General features: G+C 43.0%; 1 protein-coding gene across 14 annotated transcripts in view; it reads left to right on the top strand.

Moving 5' to 3' along the window:
- znf536 (zinc finger protein 536) overlaps positions 1 to 13,582 on the top strand; it is a 243,317-nt gene that overhangs the window by 115,284 nt on the left and 114,451 nt on the right. For all 14 annotated transcript variants that reach the window (XM_030413878.1, XM_030413875.1, XM_030413868.1 and 11 more), the window contains one exon: positions 7,999 to 10,292. In XM_030413878.1, coding sequence (XP_030269738.1) covers positions 8,000 to 10,292 — 2,293 coding nt within the window. In that variant the 5' untranslated portion in view covers position 7,999. The remainder of the gene's footprint in view (positions 1 to 7,998; positions 10,293 to 13,582) is intronic.

Genomic DNA, 13,582 nt, shown 5'->3' with positions numbered 1-13,582 from the left:
CAGTTTCAATATTTAAAAATCCCATTTGCTTCGACAGAAGAGCTTTTTCATTCAAGAGCATATGGCAGCGGTACCTGTATCCAGCCTCTCTCTCTTATCTCCCTCAAAGACAAAGAGAAAGAAGGAGTAAAGGGGTGGAGGGGGCGGAGGGGGAGCTGAGGAAAAAGAGATACTTTCAAACAGACATTTCAGACATTGAAGAATCATTCAATTATCGGCAGCATGATGTAAAATAATTACCTGACTCGCTTCCTGTAATGAGTGCTGCTAATTAGCCATAGACTTTTGTTTTAGTTGAAAAAAGAAAGAGAGAGTCCCAAACTCCCAACAGCACAGAAGCTGTGAAAAGATATGTCGTATGTTGAGGTAGCACCCCATCTTTTTTCTCGCTAAACACAGACACACACACGCACACACACACACACACTACAAACACATGCACACACGCACACACGCACACACACACACACACACACACACACGCACCGTGACTCTTTACCATGGTCCCACTTGGCCTGAGCGCACAATTTACCTCCCAATGTATGCACACACGGCTCCCAGTAAATAGTCGATTCAAAAAAGATCCTTCTTCTCTTAATTAGCTGTGTAACAATTAAAGTCTCCTCTTAGTAAATTGAACCTTTGTCTCCCTTGCCTCCCTAGTTTGATTTCAGCACCTGTCACAACAACCCCTCCCTTTACCACCACCTCCACCGCCGCCACACACCCACCACCATTACCTCCGCCGCCACCCCCCCGCGACTGTAGTCATTATGCAAAACTCTACCAGAATGCGCCCAGCATGAGCGGAAGAAAACAGCAATTATTTCTGATATTCTGTTATTTAGGCCGTATTGACATTCAACTACTTTCCCTTTCTCTCTGTTTGTCTCTTTCTCACTGCCACCACCTGAGAAACAGAGTGAGGCTGAACTTGACTTTGTTTTAGTCGCAGTCGTGAATCTCACATGTCATCGCTGCAGTCACTCTGCGAGAGGCATGAAGGCAGCGCTGGCCCATAAGGGGACCTACGCATTTCTGTGTGTGTGTGTGTCAGTGTTTGTGTGTGTGTGTCTGTTGCATTGACATGCAGCGCAGAGGGTGACCAGTGATGTAAGCTATGACAGATACACAGTGGTCATTGTCTCTCTGGCCTCTTTCTTCCCGCAGTCTAACCATGCGTGAGCTCTCTACACTGCCATATTTGTTGTCTAACACACACACACACACATACACACACACACACACACACACACACACACGCATACACACACAGGCGCGCACACACAGAACATTTTCAAAAGGAGTTGTGGAGGAACTTGATGTGAGAGGCCACTGTCCTTAGGTTTTTGATCGTGCAAACTGAGAGCCATACTCTGTAAAAATAAAAGCACAACAGATTTGTATGGAACAGTACATAAGCATGAAGAAATACAGTAACATAACATTTCTAAGCCAAGCAATAAAACTTAAAATCTGGGCCTAGGAAGATTATTAATTAACTAAGAACTAAATTCATGATTTTTCTGTTGAATGCCCATATCAGGATAATAAGTAGGGACCACAGTGGTGGTTTTCGTATGATTTACATTAAATTGGTTATACTAATTTATTCTAAGGCCTAAAGCAGTAATTCAGATTCCTGCGTATGAAAACATTTTTTTCTTATTCTAGGTTGCCAATATTGGTGTAGCACAGATATATCGATGTTGATGTATTATGTGTCATTGCTTCCCATAAGTTAACGATCTCTGGCAGCCCGCCATAGTCTTATTTTGCTGCACCATGGTCGCCCAATTGATCCATACATGTTTTTCACCTCTCATTATAGCGCTGAAGATCTCTTAATGTTTTGTGTCCTCGCTTCAGACACAAGCGCACACACACACATACTCCCGAGGCCCGTAAAATTATGCTGGCCTCCACCTCGTGTCAACGCTGTGTCAACAACTTCAGGGAGGTGGGACTAGCTACCGTCTCTAACGGTAACTTTAAGTTGGTGTGCTAGGTTGTAGTCAGTCAGTCTGTCTGTCTGTCTTGCTAACCTTGCCAGGCAGTGCAAAGCCTATACCTCTGTTTGTGTTTTATTTACCAGCCACTTCCAGCACCGTTCTGTAACTCTGTGCCTGAAAAACACGGGACTGAAATACAGCTCACATTATTTTCTTACGTTGGATAAATGCTAACGTGCAGCGTTTTAATGCAAAAAGGGAGACATACCAAATACTAACATATTCTGACACTCATAAAACAATTTCAAAGATTCAGCTTTTCACTCAAAATGGTAAGCTGCCTGATATTATCATTAATAATAACAAAAAATAGCATTGCTTTTAAAACAAAGGCAAAATACAATTATAGTGGTATTGGTACCTTTTTGGATCTATTTTTTGTTTATTTATTTTGTTCTCCCTTTTTTATGTGTGTGTGTGCGCGTGTGTAGGTTTGATAATCAATGTTTGCAAAAAAAACATTATCAGCAAAGTGATAAGTATCTATTGAATACCTGGTGTCACTGCCAGTTCAGTGGCACACAACAGCAGTAGCAGAATGAGCCTCAGTTGTTGTTGCAGTGTTAAAGGAGGATTGATGCCATGTTATAAGCATAAGACGAGGCACGTTCACTATCATTATCACGTCAATTACTGTAATTTTTATTTATTTTTGCCTTTTGCTACTGTCACTGTGCTACGCTAAACAGACAGTGCTTAACAAATGTTTGCCGCTATTAATCCAGTGCTCATCGTCATGCTTTATTCAGTGCTGCGGGGGTCTGTCCGCGCCACTGTGACCACTATTGTAGTGTTCTCAGGAGGGGAGAGGTGCTCGCAGATGTACATGCACACACACACACACACACACACACACACACAAGCGTGTGCGCACACACGCACACACACACACACACACACACACACACACACACACACACACACACACACACACACACACACACAGACATCTGCAGGTCACCATCATCATAGTGGGAATAATACCAGGGATGGTTATCATAAAGGGAAGCTTTGAGCTCCCGGCCGTCTTGGGAAGATGATTTGGCTGGCCCGGAACAATGAACTGTGGGAATCCGCTTGTCCTGCATTGATCTTCCTCCCATGGCATCCCCTGCAAGGCTGTCAGAGCGACGGACAGATAAAAAGACCCACAACATTTTTCTTTCTCTCTCTCTCGCTCCCTCCCGGTGTCTTTCTTTTCTCTCTGTCAGGAGGGCTCCCACTGATCAGCGGGGATGAGCTGAAAGTTGAACTACCTGTTGACAGGACCTCTTAAACAGCCCTCAATGACATATTGTGCAAGAGAAGGAAGGAGAGGCAGAGGCTCCTGTTCATTCATATTTCTCACTGATCTATTCAGCCCGTGATCTTGTCAAACCCTTGCACTGTTGCTGTTACTTTCTCTGCATTAAAGCGGAGCAGGGCAAACTGTTAATCTAGTGTTATTTATAACTTTGTACTTTTGGATGCTCTGTCTGTGTTTTTGTCTTTCCGCTTTGAGGTGTTAGAAGGTGTCCACTTCGGATTGGTCCATACGAATGTGTTTGGTTTGTGACTGGTCTCTCTTGGTCTCTTTCATGCCACTGGAAACACCTCCCCAATGATCCAGTAGTCTTTTGGGAGAAGTGTAATATTTGAAAATGATTGTAAATTAAGCCTATTTTTTATTTGAATCTGTCTTTTGCACATATTTGTAAGAAGAAACATCAGCCCCATTTGAAAACACAACTAGATGAGATTCGATTTTGATCTTGACTGGAAGTCAACTTTTTCCCCGATTCAAGACAGAACAATCAATCTCTGAAACATCCCATCTTTTTGATACTGCGGTTATGAGTTTTGATCAAGAGGCTGTAGGCATGGGATGGAGTTAGGATTGAATCTGGCGGGGGTTGTGTGACTGTCTTCCATGTGCAGTTCAGAGTGTTTTTGCCTCATTACAGAAAGTAATAATGCCGCGAAGTCAAAGAGCGAGAGAGAGAGAAAGGAAAACAAGGCAGATTTTTTATTGGATTAATTAGACGCCTCGCAAAGACCACCTGCAATAGAGGCAAAACACAAGCCAGGAAGAAATTCATATCTGGTCTGTTCTACCTACTAAGCACTAACTCAAACTAAACCAACTTTACCCGGAGGTAATTGATGTTTGGAATCATGGGGAGGCTCTATTTGTACTTTGAGTATCCTTGCTGCTTGCATGCCACAAAATATTCAACATTTAACTCTCAATACGTGTAACATATGGTGACTACCCACATTGTCCCCTAAACATCAGATTGCTGTAGCTGCAACACCCCCCCCATCTCATTAACGATTTGGTGCAAATATGATGGAATTCAGCACATTGTGAATAATGATTGATTTGTTTAATGCAATGAATTTGTTCATTAGGACTTAATGAGGTATTGCTTTGTGATTAGTCGATGGCTTTTGTGTCAATACATGTCAAAATAACAAAGTTCAACTAATGGCTTTTCGATCCTTTAGTTTCTCCACATCTTGTCTTAAATGTCAGAGGAAAGTTTTATGACAAAACTCAGCCCTGACAGTACTTTGTACATGTATATTCAGAGGTTTGTTTGAAATTGTTTATGTTAATATACATTTAGAATTGGTAGCCATCCCTAGTACTGACACCACCTTTCATATACTTCAGTAATTTATATGATTACAATTAGAGGGAAACACATATAAATCCCTTTAGCATTTATGATGCATAGTACTATTGATAAGACCAAAATGAACCGAGCACATTCAAATGCTGACTGAAATATACTTCCATTGTGTTACAGATACCACTTATAATTAAGCTGAGGCTTGAAGAGAAAAAGAGCAGAGAAGAAAAATGTATTTAGTGAAACCGAGTGAAATCAGTTTGTGTGTGTGTGTGTGTGTGTGTGTGTGTGGCGCATGTGTGCGTGTTTGTGTGTGTGAGTGTGCAGAGGATTTGCTGTGTTTACGGGTGCACGTGGTGCTTTGCTGAATATTAAACCACAAACTATAAAGACAACTGAACCGTCGTGAGAAAATGCTAAAGGAAGTCTTTGTGGTTTTAGAGGTATCAGAGGAGCCAATAGTTTTAATGAGGCAGCATTGCTGCATATGCCAGGAAATGATAAGGTTGTACAGGTTAGAATAACGGCAGATAGATACTGTACCAGTGAAGCTACAGAGTGGATGTGTTGTTCGTTTTCGGAGTCTACACGGGCTACACAGCCATGGCAGACACAGTCAGACATAGGGACAAAGTGGCACCAAGTATTTCTGGTAAGAACGACAAACCTGAGCCTTGATCTTCTAAAAAGCATGGTACTGTTGCATTATTGCGAAAACTTGTTTTCTTCTGCACATTTGATAAATGTTTTGAGACTAGTTGCACTAGCAGTTAAGGTGATGTCACGATAGAAAGACGTGTTGATGTGATTTCTGTGGGCAACCATTTGATAGTGCCGGCTGAGTTGCAACATACTCACGGTGTCTTTTAGAGGGCATGCGCATACTGAATTGCTGTCTGTAGTCAAAGGGTTGTGTTTGAGTCCATGTCTTTGCCTGTGTGTGTATGTGTTCCTACTTGTACACCACCCTCAAATTCCCTCGCATGTGTGTGTTGATATGAGCAGAGGGGGGATGTCACATAAGAAATGTCCTTTTTAATCAGGGGAAAAAATATAAAATGACTCGGGAGCAAGGCGAGCATATTAATGTGCCTCATTTGCATACGCTCGTCAGCCAGGATACGTTTATAAAAAACACAAACTGGATTCGTCAGTTCATTTCACATTATTCCATTGTCTATCTGCCTTTGTTATATGTTAAAGATAAAGGCAGAAATCAAATTGAAGAAAAGGGCAAGCTGCTATCTCCCCAAATGAGCAACAGCTCATCAGCCTAGTTTAAATCACAGATTTCTATTCCAAAAGGCAGCCGCCTCTGTAAAAAGGGCCCATTCAAATAAGGTCTTCTCTGATATAAGCACGCCTGGTGATGGAAGCTGGGGTGTCACATAAATACAATTTAAAACCTAAGCCATTTAAAGCAGTCCAACAAAGTTTTATCTTTCCCAGCAATTCTTTCCCAAGTTAATTCTCATGATAAACGTATAAATATACGGTATGTATACATATATATTTTTATTTCAAGTATAAACCTTTACTTGTAGGCTTCTGAGATCCTGTATTATGAAGATAATCAAGTCACATGACAACATGATCATAAAATCAGTTGTAAATTGAAGTAGGCTTTGACAGGGGCTTGTTTTGCTGCTACATATAAGCGTGCAGAACATAGAATGCTCTTTATATTCTTGATGAATTCAGTGGAATTGCTTAAGATACTTGTGGAGAGAAATAAGGAGAATTCAAAGGGCAGCCCACAAGTGTCACATTCCTTTGAACACAAGTGGAAAACTGGTCACAGTGTCTAATTCATATCCCCGAGATAAGAATCCACCATTGACAGTGTGTTGGAGGGGCCAGTGGCTAAAAGAACAGGCACCCCTTATGTCTACTAACCTCCTACTGATGGGAGAGAGAGGGGGGAAAAGAGTGAAAAAATTCAAATGAATGTGAAAACAAATAAGCCAAACACAATGTCGACTGCTCCATGCTTCAGAAACATACTGGAGGTGGAGAGATCGAAAGAGAAAGACAGAGTCTTGAGTCTTGCAGAGCCTTAGCTGCCCTTCATGCTTGTAAAATATATACTGAACATGTGTGCAAATGTGTAATTTGGGTGTTCCCTCTTGCTGCCAGATTGGGTCCATTAGCTGTCAAAAATGATCCCACTTTCTCTTAAAAGTAAACTCACCTAATGTCAGTGCTTTACACAGCCTCTCCATGAAAGGATTTTTTGATGATTGAAATCATGCGTTATAACACAGTGGCTGCTGCTGTTACCAGGCAGCATACTAATCAGCTTAATGAGATATTATACAATATTTTGTTGACCAAAGCAGAATTGTGGTTATTGTTTTGTGAGGGTTTGACCCCTGCCAGCAGCAAGAGGAAGTGTGCAGATAGATGTTCATGCCTCTCCATCTGGAGAGCAGATGGATCTGCATTAAAACCAATGTTATTCTTTTTTTTTTTATATTTATTCACTGATGTTACACATATGAATGCTTTCACTGGCAGTACAACATGTTCAGAAAATTCTGATATATTTCAAGAGCATTCCAGCAATCCAGGAATACAACATTATTCTGTGTCATACCATAGGTAGAACAAATAAAACAAAGTAACTGCTTCCTGCTTATTCCTCTCAGACTTGAGGGTGTGCTTATCTGTTATCTATTTTTTTCATCAACCAGTGCATCTTTGCCTGCACTGGGAACCCTTTCAACACGGGCAACTGTTATTTTCTCTGTCCCAGAAACTGAAAAAAGAGTTAGGTAGAGAGAGGAAGACAGACAGAGAGAACTGGGGGAATAGAAAGCAGCGGAGGGAGAGCAAAGTGATTCACATCAAATGTAGTGCAGCTCTTTAATGGAATTTTGCGCCAAGACAAGTGTCGTGGCAACAAGATAAGAGTGTTGTGTTTACTGGAATAACCCCTTGGTTTTAAGTGCTATTGTTAATATCATAATTGTAGTATTGCGGTGGCTCCCCGACAATGCCGTTGCTCCGTTTCATTAAGGCGTGTAATTGGTGGAATTCTGATAGGATGGGCACAAGTAGCTTAATTATACACTGCTCACTGTGTTTACAGAGTAATTATTCCATCCAAAATGGTGTTACATTTTGAAAAAGTTCTAAGGAGTCACACCATTTCTCCAGGCCCTTGGTGCTGACAATTCATGCAGTGCTCTGTGCATCAAAGACAATACATCTTATTTCCCTGTACTGGGTGCAGCGGCACATGTGTTGTTTTCCTAAATGAAGTAACACATTAGGCTCTATACAATCTTCCAGTTGTAATCTTGGAATAAAATAAAATATTTATTCTGTTATTTTGATTATTGTTTCCTTCTTTCCATCTGTTTTTACAGGATGGAGGACTCTAGTTTGTGTCTTGGTGTGTCATCAGCGGTGCCTGACGCTGATGCCCATCTGAGCAGTGCAGTGTTAAATGGCCGCTACCCCATCAGTCAAAAGCTTCATCAGCTTACTGCCCAGCTAGGACACGCCTTTCCTGATCTACACCGCCCGCAACAGATCCCTGAAGAGAAAGCAGCCACGCCTTTGGACGAGAAGACCCACCACGCAGCCCTGGCCAGTCAACCTATCAGCAGTCAGATGGCCCTGCTGGCCAATCAGCTGAACAGAGACATTGATGCAGGGGCACTAAGTGGATTGAATGGGCGTGTTGACCTGCAGCAGTTTCTCAATGGCCAGAACTTGGGCATCATGTCCCAGATGAATGATATTGAAGATGATGCCCGCAAGAATAGGAAGTATCCCTGTCCATTGTGTGGCAAGCGCTTCCGTTTTAACAGCATCTTGTCACTGCACATGCGCACACACACAGGTGAGAAGCCCTTCAAGTGCCCCTACTGTGACCACCGAGCAGCTCAAAAAGGCAACTTGAAGATCCACCTCCGCACCCACAAGCTGGGGAATCTTGGTAAGGGACGTGGCCGTGTCAGAGAGGAGAACAGGTTACTGCATGAGCTGGAGGAGAGGGCCATTCTGAGGGACAAGCAGATGAGAGGGAGCAGCAGTCTCCAGACAGCTCCAACACCCCATCTGGGCATCAATAGCAGCTCTAACACTCATCAGCAGCAACTAGGCTCAGCTTGTGGCCTCCTCCCCCCCTCTGGTCTAGCAACTCCAGACCCAGTTTCTCAACCTTCCACTTCACCCAAGCCGGCTGGCGCCCAGGATGAACTATCCTTGAACCCAACTACAGGCTTCCGCTGCACCTTCTGCAAAGGGAAGTTCAAGAAGCGTGAGGAGCTGGACCGCCACATCCGCATACTCCACAAGCCCTACAAATGTACCCTGTGTGAGTTCGCTGCTTCTCATGAAGAGGAGCTGATAAGTCATGTGGAGAAGGCCCATATCACAGCCGAGACCACACAGGGCCAAGGTGCTGGTGGTGCCGGAGGTGCACCTACGGCCACTGAATTCCGCTGTGACGTGTGTGGCCAGGTTTTTAGCCAAGCTTGGTTCCTCAAGGGCCACATGCGCAAGCACAAGGACTCTTTTGAACACTGCTGCCAAATCTGTGGCCGTCGCTTCAAGGAACCCTGGTTTCTCAAAAACCATATGAAGGTGCATCTCAACAAGCTGGCCATCAAGAGCAAGCCCCCACAGCCCAGTGAGCAGGAAATGGCTGCCGTCAATAGCATGAATAGTCTGGCTCAGGAAGCTCATGCCAACCTTTATTCCCGCTACATCTCCTGTCTTCAGGGAGGCTTCCTTTCACCAGACAAACAGGGCCTGAGTGAGCAGCACCAAATGTTGGCTAAAGCTGGCATAGCCATGAAGGAAAAGGAGATGTTGGGGAAATTGCTGGGGCCAATGGCAGGAGGTATGGGCCATGGGCTGGGCGAAAATGAGAAGCGCTCACTCTTGGGTTGTCTCAACCTTGTGCCACCACTCAAGTCAAGCTGCATGGAACGCCTCCAGGCAGCCGCAAAAGTCGCTGAGATGGACTCCCTCAATAGCTACCAAGCTTGGCAGATAATGGCACGTGGCATGGCTATGGACAGGGCTTTCATGCCCAAGGAACAGCAGCAACACCAACACCATATAACCCCAGGGCAGGAAGATGAGATGGGTGGTGCTGGGGCCTTGGCTTCCTTCTCAAAGGATAAACAAGACTACTCCTTGATTGCTTCCAACGATAGCTCCAAGCAGAAGCAGCTCTCGGAGGCCTTGCAGGGATCCAAGGCAGGAGGAGCCATGATGCCCATGAAGGAGGATGGACGAGGCTTTGACAGTCACCGTGACTTAATGTCCCACCATGGTAGTGCTGAGGCTCCCGGAGTCCTGGCTGGCTTGGGAAGCCCAAACATCGACTACAGCCTCTCCAGCCTCTCCAGCATGAAGGAGAAACCTTCTGAGTGCCCTGACTGTGGCCGGGTCTTCAGGACCTACCATCAGATGGTTGTCCACTCCCGCATCCATGGCAAAGACAGGAGAGGCATTGAGGAAGCGTTCCAGCAACAAGGTTTGGACGAACGCCGTGGATCAGCCAGTGACCCCGAGTCCCAGTCCATCAGCCGCTCCACCACTCCTGGTTCATCCAATGTGACAGAAGAGAGCGGTGCTGGAGGAGGACACTCCCAGACAGGAAGCGTCCAGGATGACAGCCCACATCCCTCCTCCCCATCCTCAGGTGAGAAAAAAAATCTTAGAATGAATTACAACCACTTGTATTCTTTGGTCAGTATGTGGATAAAGGGATCAAATGTTATCCCACTGACATATACTGGGGAATAATGTTTCCTTTTTTAATTCAGTGCTACTTACCATACCATCCTACAATTTTACCTACATCATTTCCACTAAGAATCACTTTTGTTCCACGGATGTGTGTATAATCAATGTGTCAAATCCATCTCTTCAAAAGGAAATGAAAAATAACCCAAATACCCAATGAAGAATCAGAGCCACACATTCCTCCCATAACTGAAATACTTAACATCTTTCTTCAAATACTCACACACCCTCAGAGTGGTTTGCTTTTACAGGATACTTTAACACAGAAACGCCCGTACATATAATGACAGACTGCATACAAATACAGCGTTGTATTGGACTGAAGTGTACACACTGCACTATAAATATCATAAATACTCAGGTATTAACAGATAAATATGATCTCACTTGCAATTTTTTGTGCTGGAAATTGTCTACTGACACTGCTGTGTTCATTCACATTAAGCAAAACAGAAGACTCCAGAGAACACAATCCAGGAAGAGACCTTCAGCATTGCATGCATGTTTGCAGGTTAGCAGTCAAGATCCCTGTGGAACATGAGTAAAGACAGGGAGCATAGGGACGTAGTTGTTTTAACCACAGCGATTAATAAATGTCTTTAATAAACACGTTAGAGACAACCATACCCCTCCCTTCCTCTTACCCAGCAAACACAGGCCGACCGGGGCTAGATAAGTGTATGTTTAGTGGGATTAAGGGAGGCTTGTTGCTAATGATTACACAAGTTTTTAAAGGTAACTTTCGCTTGCTCCTCAGGGCACTATGCTACCGTTAAGAAGCGCGCACTGTAATTAGGTCACGACTATGCGATAATCAGTTGGTTTAAGCTAAACAAGACACTAATTAAAGATATACATATAAAGCAGGTCAAAAAAAAAATGTGAACTTCATTTGCGAAAGAGAGGATGTGCTTTTAAGTCTTTTGAGAAAATATATAAATAAATAGAAATATAAATCAGAGTGGCTTAGCTTAAGGCTGTAAGCAACTTAATTCCACCAGTGGAGACGAAATTGTTTATTTATTCACAGAGGCATGAAGTCCTTATCATGCCCGTGTAGTGTGATGGGTTTGAACATGGGACAGGCTATGTTTATTTTAATCTAAGAAATAATAACAGACAACCCCCCACCCCAATTAGGAATTAATGAAAATGAGAGTGAGATAAAAACCTATTTTCTTTATAGAGACTATTAAACATAACACTTTCTCAACAGGGTGGGGGTGTAGCCGATGTAATTATCTTCTGAATTTTAATGCTGGAAGTTTCTCCCTCCATCTCTTTCTCTCTCTCTCTCCCTCTCTCTCTCTCTCTCTCTCTCTCTCTCTCTTTCTCTCTCTCTCTGTCTGTCTCTTTTGACTCAAGCACTTTGAATCTGATGGGTTCAGCTTGTGGTGTTTCAACAATGTCAGAAGTACTGTATTAACATCCAGTGCTTGGTATACAAAAAGCAAAGCAAATTAAAATAATAATTGACAAATAAAACCAATAGTATTTACCACCAAATGCTAACAAAGCACAAAGAAATGCATTAGATTTAGTTGAGTGGTTAAATCTCACCCTCCAGGCACCATCTGTGGAGAAGGAGGGTATGATTAAAGACAAAAATATAAATACAAAAATAAATTAAGATAGAGTAGCAGCAACTTTGCAGTAGAACCAAAGCCTGCTGCTTTTCAAAAGGCCTCGGTGTTTGCCCTTCCTGCTGTCTTTGTCTAACTGTTTTTGTGTATGTGTGGTTTGTGCGCAGGTAGCCTGTCTCACCCTTAGCCGAGTGCTCAGTCAGAGGCTTGATACGTTGGCACAATTCAAGCTCTTTGTCAGTCTGCCACTCTCATAACTGAAAGGCTCGCCTAGCATTTTTATTGTAGAGCTTTGCTTTTTTTGATCACACAGACTAAAAGTATAAGAGCAATGGAACAGACTGGTATGCATTTTTAACAGGCAAAGCAATGAGAGAAATAAACACTGAAAATGTTAGATATATGTCTTTGTTACTTCCTGTTATTTAATCAGAAGTAGCGAAACTTGTCTTTCTTCACGACTTACACAATGTGATTCACATTTGGAGCTCGGGGACTCTCAAATTAGAAACTTTGATGTGTGAGAAAAAAACGTGTCTGAGTCTCATGTGGAGAAAGGTGTCATGCTTCTTCTCTGCATGCATGTTTGTTTTACATGCGCGTGTGTGTGTGTGTGTGTGTGTGTGGGGGGGGGGGGGGTGGTTATGCTTTACAGTATGTGTGTACATCACTCTGTTCTGTAGTGAACAGGATGTGGCTACTGTAACGTTCTCTTTATCTTAATAGCTCAGCTTTAAGAAAAAGGGCTTGTTACTCTCTGTGTGTGTGCACTTGCAAGTGTGTACCTGTGTACGTGTGAGCCTCTGCCCTGCCACCTACCTACAGCAATTTTGAGTTAAACTTGAATTATAGTAATCAAAAATAACATCTCAACTGTGAAAGAAGGTCAGCTTTTGGGCTTTTGTCTTTCGAGACAGCACTTGTTTAAAAGCAATGAGTGGAAAAAAAGGAGAAGTGAGGAAGAAAAAAGAACAGAAAAACAAAGGCCTCTGTCACAGATGTCCTTTAAAGACCTTCCTTATTACAATATAGCACAGCAGCTAACCTTGGGCATAAAATTCTTTATTCTTTTTCAACAAAGAGGTAATTACATTTATGCCCATCACCATCTTTTTTTGTTTGGTTATCCTTGGACTGACTTCACTTCACTGTTACTGTTTCTTAACATGATTAGGCCTGAAAGAAGCTATGTTGGGAGAAAACACACTGTGTTTCACAGTGTAGTAGGAAGGTTCAGCAACAGGTAGACTCGACTTAAACGCAACTTATCACATTTGATAGGGGGCTTTAGAAAGCGTTGCCTTTTTTTGCCAGCTCTTACATGCAAATAACCCACCATTGAAAATCCCTATTTTGCAGGCAAATGTAGTTGAATGTGAAAAAATAGGCTTTGCTGCACGCATGTAAGGCCTAAAGCAGCAGAAGTCCTCCTTACATGTACCTCTGCAACCTTCCCATTACGCATAAACCCCACTCCCACCTCTTGGCTCCCGGCTTCTTAAAGACTCTATACACTCCCTCTGGCTCGCTCTTTCTCTTTCTCTCTCTCTCTCCAGAGAATCCCCCCATGTCTACATTTTTTAAGAGGAACAGCATTTTAACA

This window comes from Sparus aurata, chromosome 4 (assembly GCF_900880675.1).
Source record: "Sparus aurata chromosome 4, fSpaAur1.1, whole genome shotgun sequence".
In the NCBI taxonomy this organism is placed as follows: domain Eukaryota; kingdom Metazoa; phylum Chordata; class Actinopteri; order Spariformes; family Sparidae; genus Sparus; species Sparus aurata.
Note: the sequence above shows the minus strand (reverse complement) of the source record. Positions and strands in the feature narration are given on the sequence as shown.